This window comes from Botryllus schlosseri, chromosome 14 (assembly GCF_051294905.1).
Source record: "Botryllus schlosseri isolate E-star chromosome 14, Bs_hap1, whole genome shotgun sequence".
Taxonomy (NCBI): Eukaryota; Metazoa; Chordata; class Ascidiacea; order Stolidobranchia; family Styelidae; genus Botryllus; species Botryllus schlosseri.
The window spans coordinates 12,226,836-12,252,852 of NC_137249.1; the positions used below are offsets into that span (position 1 = coordinate 12,226,836).

The 26,017-nt window shown below is 39.5% G+C and overlaps 2 protein-coding genes across 3 annotated transcripts; both read right to left on the reverse strand.

The window, feature by feature from the left end:
- Positions 1-1,804: 1,804 nt before the first annotated feature.
- Positions 1,805-15,311, reverse strand: LOC145455215 (uncharacterized). 2 transcript variants are annotated; one of them, XM_080333167.1, is made up of 12 exons: positions 15,005-15,311; positions 14,191-14,248; positions 11,002-11,141; positions 10,415-10,570; positions 10,225-10,343; positions 10,119-10,166; positions 9,636-9,731; positions 8,902-8,973; positions 8,103-8,227; positions 5,361-5,476; positions 3,012-3,355; positions 1,805-2,718 (listed from the first exon to the last, which is right to left on the reverse strand). In XM_080333167.1, exons 1-12 carry the CDS (start codon positions 15,046-15,048, stop codon positions 2,426-2,428), a joined length of 1,611 nt encoding a protein of 536 aa, XP_080189293.1. In that variant the 5' UTR covers positions 15,049-15,311; the 3' UTR covers positions 1,805-2,425. The 2 variants fall into 2 exon arrangements, with proteins under 2 accessions (XP_080189293.1, XP_080189294.1); XM_080333168.1 differs by lacking the exon at positions 14,191-14,248 and having other exon boundaries at positions 15,005-15,309.
- A 3,482-nt stretch (positions 15,312-18,793) lies between these two features.
- LOC145456502 (uncharacterized) lies at positions 18,794-21,237 on the reverse strand. Its single transcript, XM_080334617.1, has 7 exons — positions 21,114-21,237; positions 20,953-21,055; positions 20,761-20,902; positions 19,576-19,653; positions 19,370-19,502; positions 19,050-19,150; positions 18,794-18,990 (listed from the first exon to the last, which is right to left on the reverse strand). The coding sequence occupies exons 1-7, from the start codon at positions 21,183-21,185 to the stop codon at positions 18,867-18,869; spliced, it is 753 nt and encodes a 250-aa protein (XP_080190743.1). The 5' UTR covers positions 21,186-21,237; the 3' UTR covers positions 18,794-18,866.
- Between the last annotated feature and the right edge of the window lie 4,780 nt (positions 21,238-26,017).

The window sequence follows — 26,017 nt, forward strand, 5'->3', positions numbered from 1 at the left end:
TACTGCAGTCCCTATACGTAGCCACCACCCTGGTTCCGTCCGAGATTCTACTGAACCTAAGTGTATTAGGATTTTTCCTGCGAATAGTTTTCATTAGGGCAGGTTTTTGCCACATTTGGAACTTTTTTCAGCTTCCAGCAGCTTCCTAAATACCTCCGAAATAACTTTATGCAGTATGAAGTGTAAAGCTATTTGGAGGAATTTTATATTGAAGCTTTGTTATATTTTTCATGCAACTTTTACCGCAAATTTTTATCAAGTATTGCGCAAAATGTAAAGGAGTGATTTTAAAAAACATACTATAGAACTTTTAGTATAGCTATATTTTTTTTGATTTGCATAACAAAAAGCTATGTGACGGATTAGCAGCATCACAATGTTATCTATGACGCAATGGCTTACAGGCTTGGAGTTCACAATCCCCAACCAGGACCGTGCCCGAACATACGTAAATAGATCGCTGGATTAATTCGCTGTCGCTTAAATTTGAGGTCCTTTCCTATTTCATGGACGCCCAGGCGAGACTGCTGAAAATTGCGTTTTCACTGGGTCACCTTTTTCTGGCTATCTTTAAGTCGTCAAAAATGCGATAATACCTTGGATAATGTTTGCAGACCTAGGGAGCTTGGGGTGTAGTATTTGACTTGTTTGGGAGGAGGGGGGTTTATAGCTCTGCTCTGCAGAAGCTAACAGCAAAATGCTGTCATGTAGGTTTCAAACCTAATGAACATAAAAGTAGGGTTCCATACGTCCTACGCTAAATAGGAAATTCGTGGTTCGAACGAAAGTGACGACCTTTTTTTAGTCAAATGACTTGAAAAGTCAAAGAAAAACTGTATTTCTGGAGTTGAGCCGGAAAGTTGACTCTTTTAGTCAACCAACCGCAAAGTCGGGAAGAATTTATCATCTTTTCCTAATTTGACCCCACAATTCTGAGTCTGGAAATTTTGAAAGAGTGTCTTCCTTTCCCGATTCCAATATATCGTAACCCTAATGTGTATGCATAGCAAACGCAGCAGACGCCATACAAATCTTAAACTGTTGGATTATACTACGGAACCTTTCGACTATCTCATACCCATAATCTAAAAAATGCAAATTTTATTAAAATTTAGTGCAACTTTCTCACGAGTTTAGTGCAACAAAAACTTGCCCTGGTTATTATCCAATGGTAAGAAATCATCTCCAGGCACATCTTCGGATATGGCATCCTATCCGAATGCACTATAAGGGCACGGCGAATATTATCAAATACTGTAAAAGACCTCCATATGTAGTTGATGATCCTCGATACAAAAACTTCTGCGGATACTTTATAAAAGCCGGTGGCGGAAGAAGCCACACACAGAAGAGCAAATGGAAGCACGGAGCATCGGCATCGCTACTATAACTGTCATAATGGGCAGAATAGAGCACGACTGATACTAGGGTTGCATTTAAAACAAAGGGTGTTTAAAAAAAACTTACGATGCAGTCCCGGTTAAAGATATTTTGGTCTGTTCATGACAGTGGCCGGAAACCTTTTTCATCAGAGGAGCCATATTTACCCTATATTCTCAATTGTCAATGTCAATCCACTGTAGCAATTAGGGATTCGTGACGTCATCGCTAACAACACAACAATAAAAACATGCTTCGAACAAGGGCCACGTTTTGAACGTGTTTGTTTTAAATGCAATCCTGGCTGCTACACTAATACTCTCACAATATATTTTTCAACAGTCAGGGACGTATCCAGGAAGGCGATACGCACTCTTCGATACTACTCTGGTCGAACAAAAGCGGTTACACTTACAAAAACCTGTTAGCAAGTCAAATGTGTATTGCAACGGCAAAGGCAGACGCGTTCGGAAATAGGAAGTCATCACAGAACTGAAATTGCACACTTGGTTAAGTTAAACATTGCGCACGAGTAATACAGGAAAGTTTGCGCCATTGCAAGAAAATTAGAGCAACAGGATTATATAACGCAATAAATATCGTTGGAAGAAGAAGGTAGAGAATTTGCTCGAAAAAGAATGCGTGAACTATAACATGATAATGGGATTGTGTGGGGTAGTTGAACAGAACTGTACATATTTAAAATAAATACTCATAACGAAAAAAGACTATACAAGTGTACAATGTAGAATGTACAGTAGGGGTCTTCAAAAATGACTTTTTTTCTCAAGTCGTACTGGCTACTTGATAAAATTGTTATGTTATCCAATTTAAGCCTACACACCAAATATGGTTCAATTCCAACGAGTAGCCGCATTGCTACAGGAGAAGAAAGTTTCTATTTATTATATAAAAAATAAATAACGAAAAATTTGAAAATTTTCTGTTCATCCCATGTAAGTGTTGATGATGAGTGTTCGTTCGTCTTCTTGGGAAGATTTTTGCGTAAAAAATTTTAACAAAATGTACAAAAAACTCTTTAATCTCATTCGCCCTCGAGCTGTTTCACATATTCGTCCATATAGCTGACGACCGCTTCTGTATATTGCCTGTAACCAAGACCTGATATCTTTTCCAATAAAAGTGCTGGTGATAATTCTTTCCCTTTATATCTTATCATCGTCAGCATGCACTGATACATGCGCTCGTAGCCCCCATCGTAGTTTCGAATTATCCCCTCCAAGTCACTCTCGCGATTGCAATCAAGGACCGCTCGGAAGATTCTGCGGATCACATCTTCCCGACAAAATTCGCCAATTCGCATGGCCAATTTCTTTGCTACAAATAGATGTAGTGTAAAACAGCTGTTATTAAGTGCAACATGTAACAACATCATATATGGCCTGAGTGCGATACTAAGATGGATGCATGGAGCTTCATCTAAATTCGTGTAGAATAATTTCGTTATCGAAATTCACTACGAAAAATTGCAATTTTATAAATGATGGGATTTATGCAGTGTAGGAAATATTTGTTTGGCATCCATGATTAGATGATAACAATCGGAACACATTCGTCCTACAGTGCTGTATGAGCTTTGTAAGCTATTTGTAGGAAAGGCTGACACTAACCAAATTCTGCAAAATTATCTTCAGGTATTTTAGAGGCGTTTTCTCTTGCACGTCCGAAATTGGCAATGTCATTTTGATGTTGTAATTCTGATGGTTGCTCAGTCGGGTCTCTCTCTTCTCTCTGTATCGGGACATGCATTCCTCGTGAATTTAATGTTGATTGTTCAGTTCCTCTTTCGGCAGTGGCTTGCACAGATATTGACATCGGCGATTCGTTAGCCGGTGGCACCGTTTCAGATATATGATCATGATCAGCGCTGACTGTATGCTGTGCTCCTGGATTTGAAAGTAGTTGATTTCCTACATTCTGGTCTGGATCGGTGTTGCCTCGCTCTGCGAACGAACTGTGAAATAAAAAGATGTGGCGATTGGCATCTTACGGAATAATATGAGAACCAATGGATTGACGGATGAATCCATTTTAAATTGTGGAGTGGTGAATAGAATATATATATATTATATTTATGTAGAACAGAGATTCTCATCTGATGTTACATTTACCCCTCAGGTTTAGTTTAAGCTAGGCTTACCATACGTCCTCTTTTAAGAGGATTTGTCCTCTTTTTTGACTTTTTTGAAAGTGTCCTCGGAGGACGCCCTTTTGTCCTCTTTTTTGAGATTTTGTTCTCTTTTTTGAAAATTTAGGTCAGATTTAGAGCAAATTGCGAGTGATATGCCGCAAATTAGCACAGAAGTGACGCTCCGGCGGGTATTTCGGAGTGAAAAATGGTGATTTTAGCTCTGAGCGAAAAGATGACCTTTTTTTATTTTTTTTTATTTAGTCAACCGATCGCAAAGTGGGAAAAATTCACAGGTTTTTGAGAATTCTGCAAATTTCTGAAAAAGTGTCCTCTTTTTAAATTTCCAAAATATGGTAAGCCTAGTTTAAGCAAGCAAAGAGCCAAACGCTAAAAAACAACCCGAACGTATTTTCCTCCTACGAAAGATGAAATATGAATATGTATGAGGTCAGTAACGAAATACTTGCACTTTTTTGGAGTATTCAAATAGGTTTTGCCTGTATTACTTACTCACGCGGTTGCATGTTTTAACAACTTTCAGTTATACTTTACAGTTTTTGAAGCAAAACTATGTACTTTCTACACTTCGGATTTTCTAATGTATGAGCCAGTTTATGGATACTCTGTGTCCCGGTAGCTTAATATAATTTGCAGAATCGCACTATATTTGCAGCTGCAGGGTTACTACTCGTTTCGCAATGCTCACTTTGCAACTAGGAATGTAGCCACCTCCGATTACAGTCAAAAGTGTGCGACCCTTCGACCAAATCTACTATCTGAAACTATCCGTATTTTTCATACCTCTATCTTTCTTCTACTTTCTTTTACTTCCAATTGAAGTTGGTACATCTCGAAAATTGCACCACTTCAGAGAAAGGAATAAATTATGCACAAAAGGGTTTAAAACTCTGATGTAGTGACAGGTAGATTCTGTATTCCGAAAATTAAACCACACATATGTTTCCATTAGAATATGTACATTATGCGGGCCACCAGAAGAACGTTTATCAATCAATTTGTTAGTAAAGGTATATTAATAGATGATTGTAGGGCAAGTTTTTGCAACTTTTGCAACTTTTTTTACAACTTCCGGCCGCTTCCTAAATACCCACAAGTTATGTAGTAGCCTATGTTGTTTTAAGCTGTTTGAAAGAATCTTATATCGCAACTTTTTGGAACTTCATGCAACTTTTTGCTACTCTTTTTGATTTTTCACGCAAGTTTTTGCAAGTTTTGTCGATGTTTTATGCAACTAACTTTTTACTGGAAATATTTAGCACTTTATATAAATAGATCGCTTGATTATTTCACTGTCGTTTTAATTGGAGGTCCTTTTTGATTTGACGTACGTTCAGGCTAGACCGCCAAAAATTATATTTTCACTGGGTCAATTTTGTCAGGCTATTGATTTTGTTTAAGTCGTCAACATTGAGTTCTGCTACAGTGCCTTGGATACGGAACGATGTGAGCATCTCATACCCTAATAATAAAAACTTGCCCTGAGATTAGTAAATCGAAAAGTGTATCTCCGACATGCTCGTGGTAGGCTACCTCTGAAATGATGACATGACTATATAGAAATCATTTAATCCCGCGATTCATTTCGGCAGTACAGCAAAGGCTGCGTATTCCCGGGGTTTGCATTCCTATTCGGAATGCGATCCGTGATAATTTAGGGGATTGCGTTCAGTGATTCAAAAGACTGGCTGGCTAATTTTTTACTTTTAATTGTTTATCAGCGATCTTTTATTTAGTCGAACAAGATCCGTATTTGGTCTTCCTGCATCTCATTTGAAGCTAGGGGTAAATGTTATATTGTATTACTTACGTGTCTGTATTCATGCTGATTTCATCTAGCATATCTGCTTGTGATGGATAGGCAGAGGTACCGTTGGCGCTTTCAACATAAGGTGGTTCCGTACCAGAAAATGGAGAAGTTGCGGACTGGAATAACACAGAGCACTGAACATTGATTGACTACTTTATCAATGCTTGGGCAATGCCGGCTAGAATGGCATAAAAAGGGGACAATATCCCGCATTTTGTAAACTACAGCTAATCTGTGAATCAGAGTTGGATCAATTACATTATTTCAGTTCAATTACAATTACAATTACAATCACTTTCATGCATGTTTCAATTACATTACAATTACAATTACTCCATGCTAAAAATATCAAATTACAATTACAATTACAATTACTCCTTGCATGCTTCAATTACATTACAATTACAATTACAATTGCTGCTGTTGAACATGTAATTGATTAATCATAAATTCAACCGTGCTCCTTGACAAACGTAGCGTCGTATTTAACAACAATTCAAGTCTAGTTCAGATTGTGTAGTAATAAATGCGTTTATGTGCGTACATAGTATGCTATGTAAGATGTCATTGTGACGTAATATAAGCGTGTTTTGTATGCTCGGTAATTATGGCTCACGTAATTGCAAATGTAAAATGTTATTTACCTAATTTCCTATGGGTTAGGATTAAGGATAGGCTGCAGTATGTCGTTGAAAAAGTATTATAATATATGCACGTGTTGGATTTGCGTATATAGTATATAATTGAAGAAATAATATTATTTTAATCGAGGGACGTAGGAATTAGGATGAGGAGTAAAAACAAAACCGTACTTTGTCAGATAAGACGTTATATAATATCCAGTGGTCTGGTTAGTTAGCCAGACGAAGTAACGATGCAGCATCGTGATCTGAAATCGTATTGTAGATTGCCAACCCACGGATAGATGCGCAAGATGTGAGTCACGGATGAATGCACCGACAACCGTACTGCAGAGCCGGCTAAAAGCAGCGAACTTTGTAGTCCTAGAGCTGGCGATCCATGCGTCCAAATTTGATGCATCTGGTCTTTATCGTAAGCTATTGATGTACTAATTCCGAAAATACAAAATAAAATCTCGTCAGGGCAATGTAACTGGTCCAAAATAGGCGTTTAAGGCCGACTGTTCTGAAAAGTGAGAGCGCTGCAGCAGCATGACCACAACAATTGCCAATTACGCCCAGCGATTGTTCAGAACAATGCCGATTCCTAGACTTTCACGACTATTTTGGGATGGTACCATTGCCTGGAATTATACTTTTATTGCGGAATCAGTGCGACACTAGCTTTCGATTAGGACCATACATATCAAATTTCGACACTTGGATCGCCAGGTATGGGACTATCAATTCTGCTGCTTTTAGCCGGCTCAGCAGTTCGCTTCTCGGCGTATTCAATCGTGAGTCACGTGTTGCGAATCCATCCGTTGGTTAGTAATCTGAAAATTGTATACAATGGCAGCCGAGGCCAGCATAGCGGTAAAAATTTAAAAAAAACTTCGCCCGCAAGGGCGCAGTCAAGGGCTTCCGCGAATGGATCCACCAAATTCCTTGTCGACATTTCAAGAGAATGCATTATAAGTCAATTATTTTATGTTGTGCTTGTCAGGTCTCAATAGCAATTTAATGTAATTGAAATTGTAATTGAGCAAAATTTTTGTCAAATTACAATTACAATTACAATTACACAAAATAAAAATGCTTCAATTACAATTACATTACAATTACATTGAAAAATGTAATTAATTACATTCAATTACAATTACAATTACAATTGATCCAACTCTGCTGTGAATCACACCTTTCGCTCGATTCATTGTGTCGAGATTTTCCTGCAGTCAACTCTGTAATTCGAGAGTGGTCAACCGGTGGCCTATCGGCCACATTTGGCCCGCAGTAAGGTTTGAGTGACCCGCGAGGTAATTGTCAAAATTAGTTACATTATGAATGTATTGCCCTGATAAATTATTGTGAGCTTGCAAGGCCCACCAAATATTTGATTACATTGACCGCAAAATTTGGGATGTTGATGGCATAGCCAAGGGACCATCCAAATTATTCGTAGAACTACGTATATTACCATAAAGTAGTTTATTTATCAGTAGATTTATTGAACTTGAAATTTTTCCTTACTCCTTACTCGCAATATATTAAAGTATAGGGTTACCATACGTCCTCTTTTAAGAGGATTTGTCCTCTTTTTTTTGACTTTTTTGAAAGAGTCCTCGGAGGACGCCTTTTGTCCTCTTATTTGAGATTTTGTCCTCTTTTTTGAGAATTTAGGTCATATTTATAGAAAAATGCGACTGATATTCCGTAAATCAGCACCGAAGTGACGCTCCGGCGGGTATTTCGGGAGCCGGGCGGGAAGTTGACCTTTTTTTTAGTCAACCACTTGTCAATGTGGAGGAAAAAACGGTGTTTTGGGCGCTGAGCGAGAAAGTTGACCTTTTTATTTTTAGTCAACCGATCTCAAAGTGGGAAAAATTTACCGTTTTTTGAGAATTCTTCTCCGGTTTTGCAAGTCTGAAAATTCTGATAAAGTGTCCTCTTTTCAGATTTCCAAAATATGATAACCCTATGTAAGCAGCAATATTATTATTATAAATTGTAGGTGGCCCTTTGGCCGAAAATGTTGGCCGCCCCTGACCTAGTTGGATGGCTAATGCGCAACACAGGCCAACGGAATCATGGAATTCAGAGAACTATCGTCGAAATTACTAACCTTGTCCGTACTATTTGACGGTTTCGTCACATTGTCTCTGAACGAAATAAATCGAACGACAATCACTACTGCAATCCCCACCAGCAGCAGCAATATTATCATGGTCACGATAAACCCACGTCGATCTAAAGCAAAAATATAACTATGTTTACAACACAGGCTTCATTATTTATCAAATTGCCTATATCAGGTAGGCCCTACCAATCTTAAAAGAGTAGTTGGCCACTTTCTGGTTTGAACAATGCAAGGCACAATGTCATATTATAATCCAGGGGCCGGCAACCCCCTGCACGCGACTAATCTGCTGTCAGGCCAACCTTAATGTAAGATCAAACCGACTGGTATGATACAGGTGTTATTTGCACATTTTTCATCATTAGGCCATATCACCATAACAAAATTGACGGGTCCATCACTTATTGGCTATGGTACCGAACACAATGAACTTGGAAAACGACCAAAGCAACCACCACAGAATAGGGTTATAACGAGACTAATAATAATGAATGATGCAAATATTACGTACATTAAGCGATAGGTCTATTGCGGTAGTGGCCAAAATTCATACCCTTTGCGACCAACACTTTGAGAATCACTGGCGTAACCGATGCCGTCGCCAGCTGTAGATAAGCGGTTGGTGGGATTACTTGCTTGAAACGGTAAATATGACAAAATTTAAAATATTTAAACATCTTTCGACATTTTGGTGCGATGCATGCGAAAGGTTGCCGACCCCTATAAACTATCAGGGGCATAATAAATTTTGAATTATCACGTTATCACATATCAATAAACTCACATGAATCTCCCTTGCTCGAAGATCGACCAAAGCTATTGTGCGTCCCTGGATGTTTTGTTATTCGCTCTGAAACTGGAATTTAGTATATTTATAATGTTAGAACGCTACACTATATAAAACTACAGACATTGACAAGTCACAGTAACGAACCCAAGACACATTATCGCTTCGCAGTGACACGGCACACACTTGGTCAGTCAACACGGTAAATCATTACCGTTGAATAACCGAGAAAACGCAGCAGGAATCAATTTTGTAGTGAATAGAGTAAGGTCTTGTAACAGTTGTCTGAAAGTTATCGAGGATTCTACTACAGTAGCTTCAGGTTCAGGAGAGTATATTTCATTTGTCTGGCAGTTCATTGAGTAACAATCCCGGTGATGTTTTTTGAGTAACAAATAATTCAATTTCGGGTAATATCAAATTATTTTAGTGACAATTCATTTAAGAGACAATGCCGCTGATGGGCAAGGGGTGTAGGTAATAGATTTAAATTTAACGCGCCAATATGTCGCTCGAAACAACGTTATTTCTGTCACTCTGTGACCAGTTTCTCATTTGGTATACACCCATCGGTGTAAGCTTAGGGAAATTAATATATCGACGCCCAAGTTTCAGTCAGTGCCTTAGAAAAGTCACCAAGGACCATCTTAGCGAAAATATGGTTAAAATTAATAATACTGCCTACATCGCGTCTATTAAAACAACAATACAACCGATCCGGGTATACGCACTTGTCGGCTTGTATTGGGTTGTAATTGGTGAACTTGGCTCATCATCTCCAATTCCGGTAGTCGTCTCAGATGATACGGTCGAAGTTACTGCGGTGGCTTAGTAGAATGAATTTACAGTATTAGCATTTAATAGAGCCCAATCCTACTTGCATTATTTCAAGATATGTAGGCTATTTCATAAGGATGGTACGGACGTTATGTTCACATTCGTGATCTGTTTGCCAACCGCGATATATCAAAGGTTTGTGTTCGTAAACGAACTTCGGAAGCTTTTATATACACTGTGGACATCTTTTGTGAAATAGCAGAATTATGCAGTATCTGAACACGGAGGAAATTGCAATATGCTATTACTCTCTGCAACACGATGACATCAAGGAAGGAACATGATCACAAAACTAGAATAAACCTGAGATAATTATCGATAGTTTGAGAGATTTTCGACTTCGGGGGCTCGCACCATCCATACTATTTTATACTCACTCGGGATAGTCTCCATCGGTGATGGATTAGTCGAAGTATCATCCACATCTATAAAAGGGCGAGAAGTGCAATTCGGTCATAAGATTTAAACATATAACAAACCCACTTCCAGCGGTAGTGGGCGACGTGGTAAATGAAGCGTCCATTTTCACGGATAGCAAAGGCGGTACGACAGCTTCCAAACAATCATCACCATTCTCAACCGTACCGCTGGGACACACGCAGCTGCAAAATTCAGAGTTATTCAGCGTGAAGTATGGATGGATATAGTGTGAACGACGTAAAGCGAGCAATACCGATGTGATTCTTTATTCGTTCCTTTGGAGTATAGTTTAGGCGGAGGACATATCTGCCAGCTCTTCCTGAAACATTTACGCTCGAAATGCGGTTCAAAATCGATGTACTCGTCCTCTGAACATTCCTGGCATTTTGTAGATCTCGGATCGCCGACACTAAAAATGTTGTTACCGGTTTGCTTTTCTGTGAGTATTAATCTATTTTGAAGTTGCGGGAATTTACAAATAAACGAAAACGATGGCTCCTGCTGCAGTGCATGACTTGGTATTCCATTGTGACGTTTTAAGTTTGAAAATGACTTACATACAACGCACTACAAGAAATTGTGGCAAGAAATGTAGCTATTTTGGGGCGATCGTGATCCAAATTTATACACTTAGTAAGAAATCCTGAACTATAGGAAACCTAAAAATGTATTAGCCGATTTCTGTCTACCAATGTTAAGTGATGAAGTTAGCGATGATCAGATACACCCTCCGTGTCTTCATGAAAAATATGATATGGATGGTTCAGCATATGCGATTTACGTAATAGTATACAAGAACTAGAAAATCGTTATGGTGACACCAAAGCAAAATAGACTTACTCGCACGGCCCCACAACCATGGTACCAAGACCACAGAAACAGCAATACGACGAGGATACTTCCGGATGTTGGAACGCGTCGAACTGCGTACCATCTTTACTTAGATAACTGCAGGATGGGTGATTCGCATAAGCCGGATTCTAAAGAGAAAAACATTTAAAACGAAAAGGTTACATACATGACACCACCAAGAAAACCGTTTCTGAGAATGTAGGCCTATATTACAGTATACTAATCGAGAATCGACATTACCGAGAACGGGCGTTATCGAGAATTGACACTGTACCAAGAATTGACACTACCGAGAATAAAGGACAATACCGAGAAATTATCTTACCGAGAACGAAATTTATACATATAGCCTACATATAATAATCTTTACTTGAGATTTGACAGCAAATGTATACAGTAGGAATGGTTCGAACGTTCGATTCGCGTTCGCGTTCGCATGTGAACCTCGATAAATTAGAAGTTCGCTTTGAAAAGCAAAGCCTGTCCGACATTTTACTCTTTCTTATTTCGGACATGCATCACATCTACTGATCGTCTTGTTCTAATATTCGGGTACAGGAATTATGCCCCCATCATATTAATTGTTCGCAGCGGGGTTTTGGATATTTATGATACCACAATTGGTAATGCCTCACCAGCAGAGGTGGTCAGTAACGAAGTACTTCTACTTTTTGGAAGTACTCAAGTAATTTTCCTCTACTTCTGGTACTTACTCAAGTAGATCTGATTTTCTCTACCACTACTTCTACTTCGTAATATTTTGTGATCTACTTACTTACTATTTTCAGTTTGTCAAGTAGAAGTAGTTTACTCCCCCAGTACGAAAAATATCATGAGGAATTTCGGGGCTGTTTTCTCAGAGTACCAACAGTTAATATTCATAAAAGTCAAGTCAAGCCCGGAAATTTTGTTGCGCTTAGCGCAAAGTAGTTACGGAGTGACAAGTATGTTTTCACGAAAGTATCAGTGAATACAATTTAGGTACTGGATTGCTTGGTTCGGCTCACACCGCATTGTCGCCCATATCAAATATTTCATCACAGTAAATATGGCTCACCATAACGTTTGAAACTGCCGTTTCGCAATCGAACAATTACCTCTCATATCGTAATCTAGCAGCCAATGACGTGTCCTAGGACGTGTCCTAGTACTAATCCGGAAAGTCCGGCTTTTTTAATGTTACACCTGATTAGCAGATCACCTTTGAAGTTTTATGGACAAAAGACATGAAATATATTCCCGATTTTTAGACGTGGTATTTGTATTTCACTTTCAATTCCTATAGTATCATACATTGAGTTCTAATTACTTTCAGTTCTTTTGTCTGCAGAACATACATGTTGAAGCATAAAAGCAAGTGCAGTAATGTCTCTATTTTCCGAAAATAAAGCTACATTGAATATAAATTTTACGATTCACAATATTTGTTATTAACGTATACTAATCGCGCAAAGTGTTGAAACCGTATAAGATACAAATGTCCCGTATTGCTCTTCGCCTAAACTTGGGGCCTTATAATATGGGGTTACGCGCCATGCCATGATATTCTCAAATACGGGATGTTCTAGTAAACAAAGGGGTAGTATCGCATTTTCATATCAACACTATGATTTGCATCCCATGATGTGGAAAAAATGCTTATTCTGTCGAAAATCGATGCATCCCGAGTTGCATCAATACGAATCAAGCTCTCTGCACCTTCCGCATAGCTTAATTTGCAGCCTTTGACAGTCCATGCGAACGAATTAATACTGTTTTCAAAACTACTTACTTACTTGAGTAGATTTAAAGCCAGACAATTCTACTTCAAGTAGTTTTAGGCGGCTTATGGAAGAAGTACTTCTACTCGTACTTGAGTAGATTTTTTCGTCGCTACTTCTACTTCTACTTGAGTAACTTTCTTGACTACTTTGACCACCTCTGCTCACCAGTGTTAAATCAGTCCATTCTCGGTAGTATGCCTTCTCAGACTCTTGGTAACATAAATTCTCGATCATGTCTATCTCGGTATTGGCATTCTCGGTATCGACCGGTTACGAAAAAACGGCGTAAATACCAAATGCCCATATATAATAGACACATAATCAGTTGGCATGTGAAATGTTTTGGCCACGGATTTATACCGACGGAGGTACAGAACTTCATGACACATTTGAATAATATATTTCTATTTATTCCCGAAGCTTTTCGGCTGACACTCATCAGGGATACCGTCAGCAATAATGCGAGCATTCAAACTAGTCAGACGACATGTTTTCAGTTTTATCCAAGGGTGGATCCATATTTCATTTAACAGCTTTGGAATCCACTTTCATCAAACTAAACAACCCGGTCCTTTGTCGCCAGAAAGAATTTTTGTATAATCTTAAAATCTCACGCTAGTTGTCGTTGCTTAGCTGTTCGTCCGTATTTCTGTACATTTTTTTCTGTGTTGCTGCATTGTCTCATTGTATTTGTATGTTATTCCTCACGGGCACTACTTCTTCAAGTTGCTTGTTGCTATATACGCCGCATTGTTGCTATGGTTGAATTTCCATTCACGTTATTTATAAATTTTCATTATTGCGTCACAATTCGCCATTTGGTTTTGAATCCATCTCTGTTCTGTATCCTTTTCCTTTATCGTGCCGGTTGCTCTTGATAAGAGGCACACGAAAAGTTCTTCGAGTCAATAAATATGAATTTACTGTTAAAAGCCGTATTCAAATAACCATGTTTAACAACAATCAGTATCGCAAATTATGACGTCACACAGAGTAAATACAAAGTTCGAAAAACGAAAGAACTGTAGTACAAACACGGAGTTAGCGAAACAAAACAAGTTAATGCGCGATTTTCAAATGATACAAAATTCTTTCTGTTGGCATAGACTAGGTTGACTCATAGTGATGATGGTGGACTCAAGAATAGACAAATGAACCTTAGTCAATATTATAGAGAACATGTCCTCATGATAATTAGCAGCACATGTATGATTTTCCTGTAAATGTTTGCTGATAGAATACTTTTGACCCATGGCCTGGTTATGTTCGAGAACAAGCGGATTGTTTTGCTGCGATTTCGAGATATGAGATTTGACAGACGGTGAGATGTGTTCTTTGATACGGTGCTTACACTGTTTAGAAGTTCTCCTTACGTATACCGACAACCGCAGTGGCACTTGAATTCATAAATTACCTTACTTTGTTGTAAAGTCGGGAGAACGTCCTTTTGGGTTGCAGGAAACATTGGTATCCTGGTAAAAACAACATTGGTTTTCACCGCTAGATAACAGCGGTAGACTGCTGAAGTTAGCTGCAATGTTCCCTCTAAGCTGCGCACGTGCGCAAATGCGCAGTGCAGAGACGGTCTCTGCGCACAGAAATTCTAAGTTGCGCACAAAAAAATCCAAAATGATGACCTTTTTTTAGTCGTTACGCACTGTTTTCCAAGGTTCTGCGCAGTGAGTTGGTGAGTGTGCGTGCGCAGACCCGTCCAAAATTTGAGGGAAGGTTGCTTAGCTGTCTCTCAAATCGATAAGAAACCGGACCGATCCAAGGTAGATGGATGTATGTACGTACACTGTACAGTACACATCCGTACTTTCACGGGTTTGTCTGTGGCCTATGCCAACAGAAAGAATTTGTGTATCATTTGAAAATCGAGCATTAGATTGTTTTATTTCGCTATCTCCGTGCCTGTGCTACAGTTCTCTCGTTTTTCGAACTTTGTATTTACTCTGTGTGACGTCATCATTTGCAATACTGATTGTTGTTGAACATAGTTATGTGATTGCTCGCATTATTGCTAATATGGTATCCCCTGATGAGTGTCAGCCGAAAGGCTTCGGAAATAAATATGAAGATACTGACGGAGGCTCCCAACAGCGTAGGCCTACTTGATACGAACTATGAAACATTTATGGAAAAAAGTGATGCGCCATCGCCATATGAATCCGGATTTGTAGCGAACTTGCTGTGCATATGCCAACAATTAGCTAATAGTGGCATACCTCCATGGTTCGTCCATATACCGTGGGTGTAAATGACACAGCATGCACGAATGAGATGATCGCACATGATATGATGTACATAATATTGTACATACGATGTCTTGTAATAAATTGTTGAATTATTCCAAGCTCCGGTAACACTCTCCACTTATTTTCAGTGGGTGTCCACTGTCCACTGTCCACTGTCCAGTCAACTAGAGCGAGATGTGATATGATACCGTAATTCTAGAGAGGTCAAGTAAGAGAGAACACTGACATTTAACACCATACGCAGCCCCGTGAGGCTAGCAATTTCTTGTCCTGTTCATGGATTACAATTTACCAGAGATGAGCGGATTTGGAATTTCCATGTCCTAATCCAATCCAAATCCGAAACTTCAAATCCTAATCCAAATCCTAATCCATACCTTTTTCATTTTATAGTCCATGTCCAATCCTAATCCGATTCCAATTTGAAATTCAGAAAAAATGCTAATTTATGCAAGGGAGGGATTGGAAAATTTACTTTCACAACCAACGATTATCTTGATTTAAGATAACTTAGCATAGGGCTGCACCTCTGATGTTCATTTGCACCGAGTGAACCATAGTGTAGAGTACTATAAGTACATCAATAACCGATTTGAATAAAGTTTGTCGCCATTCACCACACGAAATATTAAGCTCCCAGAAAATCGGTAAATCCAATCCAAATCCTAATCCGTTCAGAAAAAAAATCTCTAATCCTAATCCAATCCAAATCCGACAAAATTTTGCAAATCCTGTTTTTTCAAATCCTAATCCTAATCCATGCTCATCTCTGCGATTTACGCGACTCGAGGTACTTTTACAGCACAATAACCTTCGAAACATAGTACAGCTCGCAATATTCACGATCCTGTCATATTCACACACAACCCACTGATTCGACTGTAAATCCCAGAGGCATTGCCATATTATGAGCAACAGAACATTGAGTTTCAGCAATTGCACTCTGCATCCATACTGATGCTTTTTAATATTCTGATAAAGTCTGGAAATGTACGACCCTTGACTTAGCATATTGCCCGGGCTCCAATTTTCACCTTAACGCGAACAAGAAATTGAGGTCTCTTTTCCGTCTACCTACCTACAATGACAGACCAGTCGACATGTTCGTCTGGTTTACAACTGTGCCCTGACTGTATACGCAACGCATTACCTATCAGTTTTACGATATTAATGCTTGCCGGAATTGAATGCCACAATTAGCACACTACAGCAACTGCGTTCAACTATTATCAGTCTTCTTAATAACGAATTGTTGCCTTATACGTCCGCTTTATTTAGAAAACATGTATTCGAGAGTTCGCACACGGTACAGTGAGCCGAAAAGAGGGGTGTATAATTTGAAAAAGCACCTGGTAACATTACCATTGAGTCGAGGTCTTACGCAATGTCTCGTGATTCATGTTTCGAAACACGCTGTGATTGTAGTTGGGATATATATGAGGTATAGGTACTAATGACGGAGTTGGTTATCTTCAAATACAAATTTAAAAGTGAGATTCCCATTCAAGTTTAAACAAATTTAAATGGGGTAATTTCGAAATGGCACTTTTCGAGGTAAAGAACTTCAATACATAATTCAATATGCAATTGCATATTCTAGAAATCCAAGTTGAGATACGTAACCCTCCGCATTATGGAAATAATATATGATAATAAACAGGTTTAATTCAAAGCTCATTTCAACAAATTACAATCCACATTCTATTGGAATGCGATCAAAATCTGATTTATCCAAGAGAAAGAGGAAAACTTCGTAATATCATCCATCAATCCTTATCATCCCGGATATTGCCCATTCTAACTATCCGCTTGCGTGCTGAGCTACACGCCACGAAGAAATGTTGCAGGTTTACTTTGTCCTGTATCATATTCGAACGGGGAATGCGCAAGAATTTTGTGCAAGGGTATTTGTGTATACTATTGCTGTAATTAATGATATTGATAAGAGATCTGTGTGAATACGACTTAGGGACATCAGATACATGTCATTGTTCAGTTACGAATACACTGAATAGAAATGAGCATAGACATTTGTATCGTTTCATGTCACGAGGAAAGCAACAATAGAAGTTGCGAGATTAGTTTGCCATTATGGCGTAACCAAAGTAAAGTTAACAACCACTGCTGTACTGATTGGATGACATAGATTACGATCTTGTGTTGATTTGCAACTACCCGTCAATATCTAGTAACGGTATCTGCCTTCCTAATGACACTCTCATGATGTCCCCTATTTATTATAGAAGAATGCGAACAAAGAATTGCGCGTGATAGCAGGCGTATTTACGCAAGACAAATATTTCGTCACGCATATACATTGAGTGAGCCAGTGACGCCGTAAATTTCCACTCAATTACAGACAGTAGGAGCGATTTCTCAAACCTGTTAACACTACTTGAAGTGGAGGTAGAAAATGAATGTCTGAAACGGACTAATGGTAATTTCACAAAGTAGATTTGATAAAGGGATCGCTTCTTTTAGCGGTTAATCGCTGGTGACCATAGACCAATGACCATGCACTTTCGAATTGCAGGGTTAATTCTCGCGACTCTCAATACTGCTTTAGACATTACACCAGTGCTTCCCAATCTTTTTCAGTTCGCGACTCACTTTTAATGCAAGTTTCATTGTGCCACCCACCATGAGATATGATCAAAGGAATGAGAACCTAGGTCGACGGTTGAGTCGCGAGTTAAACTAGTTTAGGTTACCATATTTTCGCGAACTAAAATCCGGACACTCTTTAATATCGACCATCACGTTACAATGTGGTATTCGAAGCCTATTTGGGGGATTCCAGGGTAGAATACAACATATATTTTCGTAATCAGTACCCCAGTGACTTCCGATTCATAGCGGTTTCATGAAATTTCGCGCTACGCATGCTAGTCCAAATATTGCCGTAAATTGCTTTTGGTCAAATGAAGAGAATGACGTGACATAAGCGTAGTGTGCCATGCGATTTGCTTGTGTCAACACCGCGGTAAGACACTATGAATGTATTGCCGTTTATGATGAAGTTGTAACCCGTAACGCCACAGACATTTGCTAAGGTTTGGTCGGTGCAGTTTTGTGTTTGTGTGTAGTAACGCCAGGGCTACCATATTTTTGAAATCGGGTTGATTTGGAAATATTTACTGGAAATCTTGTTGTGCTTTTGAGGTTACTTTTGTGGTGTTGACTATGGGAAAAAGGTCGTCACTCTGATGCGACTCCCGAATGACCCGCTCGAACGTTCGCATTACCTATTTGATTGATTTGCGGAGCTGAGAATGTTTGCGGGAAAAATACTACAAAAACTCTGACTCAAATATAATTTTCAAAATTCCAGACATTTCGGCATATTTTAACATTCATCCTCCCCCCGAATCTGCTTGAGCACTGACATTCCTGACATGTACGGGAAAATCAGGACGTATGGCAACCCTAAACTATAGATGCCCGCAAATGATATTGTGCGACAATTCAAAAATGCGAATGTATCAAGCAGACAAAAATATACATTACTAACGACAAAGTGCGTGTTCAAGCAGTAATTCGTCTTTACGTCGAAGACAGAGGGTTCCAAGTATATAGTTTGCGTCTCGGCAATTGTTTGCTGATTATAATGTTGTTATGACTATTCCACACATATTCAGGCAGCAAAACGCCAGGTGCGGTATTGAGTGTATTCGTTTGGACCTTTATATGTTTATACACATAATAAAACGGAGGTATGTCGTTTTCCTTATATGGAATAAAATAGTTGGTAAAAGGATGTATATAATTTATATATATTTCGCATTTCAATTTCATTTCATTCAATCCACTATTTAGTTCAACTAATAAACTTTTAAAGTTCATCTTGTACTGCTTGGTGAAAAGTGCTGAGATGTTCAAACGCATTGGTCCACAACTTGTCGTCTGCCTTGTTCTTTGCCAAGCACTTGCTTCTATTTTTGTCGTTTTGCAGAACACTGCATATAAAGAAAAAAGTAGAGCCCCGAATCTTCAAAGGGGAACAAATAGAACTCACACATCCAGACATAGAAAATCTGCGAGCGAGGAGAAATTCGACTTCTTCGAGTCGTTCCATTGCATTATCTCGCTTTTATATTTCTTGACGAGACGCCTGCACTGTATGACAAGGAGAAATATTGCTATGTTATAATTGAAATCATATGATGGCCAAATTTTTCGAAACTGATATTGAGACTTTATTCATTCATTCATTCATTCATAGGGTGCTGATGATGCACTGGTTGCTCCCGCAGTACAGTCGGTTTTCATTTGAATGACTAATAGCTTGCTTGTGGAGATAATGAGATGAAGAAAAAAATATATATTCTAACCAACCTCATTTTCTAATCTCTTGGTTTCTGGGTGAACGTACGAGTTATATTCGTGTTTCACCTTTTCCTCTTTGGCCGGCTCTGTAGCCGCGGCAGTCAGGCTGGCAGTTTCCGACAAGATATTTCTCGTCACGTACCTGTTGAAGCATAATGCGACCGCACAGATTGTAGTAATACATCCTTCATTATATGCAGTTGCTCCATAAATACCTGAACTTAGTCAGATCGTCCTGCGGCAGGTATTGCCGCATTGTCTTGCAAACACTCCTTACGGCTTCCTTAAGCTTACTGAAATACAGTCGTGGTGACCTTTTAATGAGCATTTGATAACGGGGACGTTGCAACACTTGGCAGAAGATTTACCATAGAAAGTGTAATTAGAATTGACCGCCAGTATTGGTTATAAAAAAGTTTAAGGCAGGGGGACAAAATTCATTTTGTCCGCGGGTGAAATCATCCTGACATCTTCAACGGGCCAGATGTTTTGATGCAACCTCGTGCAGTAAAACAAATATGGCAACATTCCAGCGCAAAAGTGGTTGTATGAGTACTTTAGTTCGAATGTTTATCTCCATTTTGTCTGCTTTTGGCTGTTATACGTGACCGCTATGGAATTACGAGTGGACAAATGAAAATGAATGACGTGACAACATCACTGTCGGAAATTAAGGAGATTTGGAGCCTCGCTTCTCTGGCAATATCACTGAGCATGACCCATATTTTGATCATCTAAAATAATTCCTCTATAGTCTACATGTATCATTTACAGCAAACATTATTGCATTGATCGACTAACTGCATATAATCATGCAATCAAAATTAGGTGTTTTAGAAATATCGATATCCCTCAAAATTATACTTCAAACTTTAGTAGGGCAAGTTATCGGCTCAGTATATAAGTAGCCTATATCGTAGACTCGGATGCTAGGAGTCGTGTACTGAGCGACAATTCATACTTTGTGTGTTAGAATGGGCAATGGGCAATATGCGCGATTATTGGATGTCCATGGTAGCATCGTTCAACAAGAGATGATCAATGGCAACCACTAGCCAGTCTATTAGGGGTACATCGCGAGAGTACATACTGCATATCGGTCATACTGCATCAAATGAGCCGAAAAAAGACTGAAGCTCATGAAGACATGCCATTATGCGATTATGAAATTTACTGTGTGGGCGCAAATAACCACGAGTTGCAAGCGCCAATTATATGCGTTAATAAAAACAACAACAACAACAACCAGTATCGGTCTGTTTCCGTTAGTTGGTGTTTCATATAATCTTTCGTACACAAGGCTAATGTTACCTTCAGTCATGTATAACGCGATACGACAACAAGAACCCCGATTGTCGACTAACTTTGAAATACGTTACCGGAAATATACACAGACTTACTTTACTTTGATTTCCTCTGTATTTTTCTTTCCTTTCCTCCTTCGCTCTCGATTTCTTTTCTTCTGCTCTTGCTCATCCATACTTTTCTCTTCGTTACTGTCGGCTATATAACGTTCTATTTCCTCGGCAACTAGTCTACACACTAATATCGGGTTAAACTCGATGCATTTTCGAATAATATAGACATCTCACCTTCGCAATTAGCAGGCATGTTCTTGTTGTCGTACGCAACTCCATCTGGACGTTTGCCGCGCTTGACCTTGGTTCTGGCTGGACGATGTAAAGTCGCTTCATTCTACACGGTAATAATGAATCATTTCCGTCATTTGCTAATATTTAAGCACAATACTAACTTCGTCGGTGGAAATAAATAATAAAACAAGAGACAAGTATACCGCCAGAACTTTACAGTAACTCCATCCCATATCGAGCGACTACAGATGACACACGCGGTAGACTATAGGGATGAGTGTTCAATAGTACGCGGACCTTATTGTCGAAGAACATAATGACATTTCTCACGGGAACCAGGGAGAGTATTCAGCTTTGCGCTTCTATATCTTACATAGGCGTCGGTCGTAGATAAATGGGCGCACTTCAAAGAATATTCCTATTGAATTTTCGATTTTTGTCGCTATCGCATCCATACGGATGATTTATATTGATATGGATATTTTCACCATCCTCGCTGTACTTCAGGAGACGAAATTATGTCCATGTTTAGTCCAGTCCATATAAAGCATATAGCAACATTACAGTTTTGGATCGAGTTATCTTTATCGCCCCTAGTGTTCAAATGTAGTGGAAATGCCCCATTTTCATTCGTTATACAGCATCTACTGTCGTCCTGTATTCATAACATAGTGCAGACACGTAGTCTACATTATATATGTCTTGTTTTTCATACCGGCAACGGAGTCAAGTCGCGGAAGTCGTAATCACTATCTGTCTACGTTTGTGCTTACGGCCCTACGCATACAGACTATGTCAACATTTTGAAAATCTAAATGTATGGTTACGATATTTTGGAATCGGGAAAGGAGGACACTTTTACCAATTCATCAAAGTTAGTTGATCGAAACTGAAGACAGCCGGTTTTGCAATATTTACTGGAAATTTTGTTGGGTTGACTAAAATAATAAAAATTAAATTCATCACTTCTACTCGACACCAGATTTACCCACTTAACTATTTCACGACATTCAAGCTGATTTTCAGTTGAACATGCCATTTGTTTCTGTATAAGCTGATTAAGAGGAGGAATTTCCAAATAGGAGGACATTTAGGCGTCCTCGGAGGACATTTGCAATTTCCTGGAGGACGTATGGTAAGTGGTAGGCTAACCCTATCTAAATAAGTAGAGATAGTTCGGCTTGCTTTTTTACTAATCATTTAGGCTGAGCGTCAACATGGATGTAAATCCAGTGTCCAGCCACCCACTAGGCGTCAGTATCAGAATTTTACAAGATTTTACAATATTAATATACATAATACCGGATGTGGTTAGTTCCCTAGCTAACTACTTTGACTGAGGGGAAATGTGGTACCGATGGAACAAAAATTGCAAAATGATCTCTGGCCCTCAAATCTTAATCTTTGATGCAAGCTCTACATGGCAAACATTTACATGAATATCCACCTATTCAAAAAATATTTTTATGAACGTTCAAAATTTGTTGCACGAACGTATCATCGGTCCACAACTCCCCACCCGACGCGTCCAAAGGCACAAGGCCTTGCAACCTATGAGACATAATACGCTCAAAAACTCCGATTTTTCCTCTTGTTTTGTTGGCACTATAATTTAAAGCTACAGCAAGACAATGAAGAATGTTTCGTCACCACCTTCAAGAAGAAAATGGATTATATCAACTCAAATGTTGGAGTAAAATCACGTCTCGATTTACGACCAAACTTATAAAATTAATGACACAAACATATTACCAGTAAATCGACGTTTCGACTATAAAATACCTCGTTATGGTGATAAAACACCACAGGTAACTATGATTTGCGGCCTCTATATAGGCCTATGTAGGCGTGTTTCTGTTGTTAAGTGATTAGTTGGTCCAACTATTTTGCTTGATTTGGCTATGGTATACCTTAAGCCCCCCACCCCACCCTATAAATATTGTAATTGAATTGAAAATAGTCCACTCATTGAATTGAAAAATATGTGGTATTATATACCCTGATACAGGCCCTACACTTCACAATAAAAATTATGGCTGGTTTGTTAGTGGGGAAGATTATATAGAAAAATGTATACGTCGATTCTACACCCCGTAAACATAAATCATTTGTCACAGACCCCATAACTCATGCAGGCCTAAATTTTTTGCATGTGAGGAAAGACTCTGCCAGCGTGCAATTTTAGACAAATTCGCGTACTGGAATCAAGGGATTATCACAGAGAATTTCTCAAGTATTTTCGGTCCCACTGACTCATCGGTATCACATCTCCCCTAACCGAAGTACTCAAGTGGGCCTCGCCTACTTCCACTGACCACTTACTCAAGTGGTCGCGTTTTCACTACCACTTCTGCTTCAAGATTCGAAGCCAAACTACTTACCTTTACGTTATAGCTATTATCCAGTAGAAAGTAGTAGTCAATATGATATCATATGATCGACCGAAAAGATCATCGCTCCATCAAATATGCCGGACCTGATGTGTGGAACAGTATCCCGCTGGCCATCCGACAGTCGACGAGCATGTCCACATTCAAGTCGAAATACAAGCAATTACTACTAAATAAATACAGTCCATCCTCAAGATTACCGGACCACGACTGACCTATCGATCTCGCTTCCCATGACATGCCGCCCTATTTCTTGTCGCTTTCTTTTTCTATACTGTATTCGTTACTTTCATTCAGTGTGCATGCCTCCTCTTTACTACGCCTAGGCCAAGGTGGGTGTCCGATTCCATTGACAAATCCAAGTCGCTTCGACATCTTCCTGTCTATTCATTGTATCGCATTTTTTGTGGTGTATTGAACTGATAAAATTGCTAATAAACCAATGATGATGATGAATATGGATATATCTGGATTATTTTCACGAATGAAATAGCAACCTGGCGATGCAGAGCCTGGTTTCCTGACATATGAGCATTGAGCATGCGACATAACGAAAAACCACAGATCAGCATGCGGCACTTTACCATGCACCGCTTTGGCATGTTGTTTCACATCCCCAAACATACCCTAACCCTCACTCCAACGTCAATATATCTATATCCTAACCTAGGGTTACCGTATGTCCTCCTTAAAAGGATTCGTCGTCCTTTTTCGGGAAATCGAAGAGGCCCTCGTTTTCGGATATCCGTCCTCCAGCTCTAACAGCCAGGATAATGGACAGGATGAACTAAAAAGCGCCATAAATGAAGCGAAATCGATAATGCGGACGTTCGAGCGGATTATTCGGGAGTAGGACTGGGAAAATGACCTCTTTTAGTCAGCACCACATCATTATAGTTAAAACGTCGGTGATCGAGTCGGTAAGATGACATTTTTTAATCTACACAACAATATTTCTGGTACAAATTTTAGAATCGGGAGTTTTCTAGTCCGGTAAACTGATTTTTATGGTTTGTGAAAGTGTCCTCCTTTCCAGATTCCATAATAGGGAACCATATCCTAACCCAAAACTTAACCCTAACCCAATCCTCAATCAAACCATACTGGCCCTAACCAGGGCTTTGGAGCCGGAGCCGGAGCCCGGAGCCGGAGCCCCGGAGCCGGGCATTTTCACCAGAGCTGGAGCCGGAGCTCTACTTAAAATTTAGCCGGAGCCGGAGCCGGAGCTGGAGCCCGGTATTTGAGGAGTAGCTCCGGCTCCGACGTATTTCATAAGATGCTATTATATATGCAACAACCACATCTGCTGATTTATCATTATTGAACAGCAGGCCTTAATATTAATGCTGTGCGCAGCAATCGCGTATAGGCCGTAGAGTTAAGTGCGTTCTAGTGCAACTATGATATTATCGACAATTGACAAGTATTCATTATGACGTCACAGGCCGGCACGGCGGCACCTATGTCTTCGTTGCTACATCGGATGTTACTGACGGCTGACAGATTCTAGATTACTATAGATAACTAACCTATGGGTAGATTAGTAATCTATATATAGACCAGGACGGGCCAAACTTCTGGTCTATAAGGGACACATGAAATTGATGATCGAGCGCGCGGTCCACTAGCCGCGCCAAGCGGGTAAAATTTACAAAGTTTATATATAAACCAGGTCAATAATATTATTACTTGAGTATATTGCGGGTCTACCGTATAGTATACCGCCTGCTAGGCTCAGTTTGCAAGGACACGACTATTCGGCGTCTGGCCACATCTATATCAAAGGTCTCCGATAATATGCGATAATCCTTTTGTGCTGACATTTTACCGTCGACGATCTTTATGCGAGCGCAAACGCGAAAATACTTTCTCCCGTAATTGCGAATACAGTTAGACTCAATCGGGTTAATTAGGCGTTTTTTTTTTCATTTACAGTAGGGGGTAGGCTACCAAGCATGAAATCGTGTGACAATTAAACACGCGAAGCGTGAAGAAAAATTTCACTACTATTTTAGTTTATTGTAATGTACGACGATTTACTGAAATTTTGACTGGACCCTGGACCTGCTATTGCGTCGGAACTGATATTTTAGTCATCAACATCCCAAGTGTCACAGTCAGACTTGTAATTTTTGGTTGACATTGCGAGTTCACAATCTGAGCAATTCATTTTCGATAATATAATAGGACATTACCTCACGGGCCACGCAAAACCCTCTCGCTGGCCACATTTGCGGGCCACCCCTGATATAGACAGGACCATTCGATAATTTCAGAGCCGGAGCCGGAGCTGGAGCCGGAGCAGTGGTTATAATGCGGCTCCGGAGCTGGAGCTAATGTATGATAGAAGAGAGCTCCGGAGCCGGAGCAGTTTAAATTTACGGCTGCTCCAAAGCCCTGGCCCTAACTCCAACTTTTTCCCACACGCTCAAGTCTCGCATCCTAATATGTTCATTGTTCACGGACCCACAGACCCAGTGTAACGGTAAGACATCCCATCCTTTCATTAATTTTGCGTCGTCCCAAAGATGCATGCTGTAATTCTGACCAACTAGCACCGGCAGTGTCTGCGACACCTCAGCAAAATTCAACTTCTCAAACATTTCCAATACCTTTCATTTTCTGCTCGAAGTAGTGGATCACTTCTGCTTGTACTGGAATACAAACAATGACTA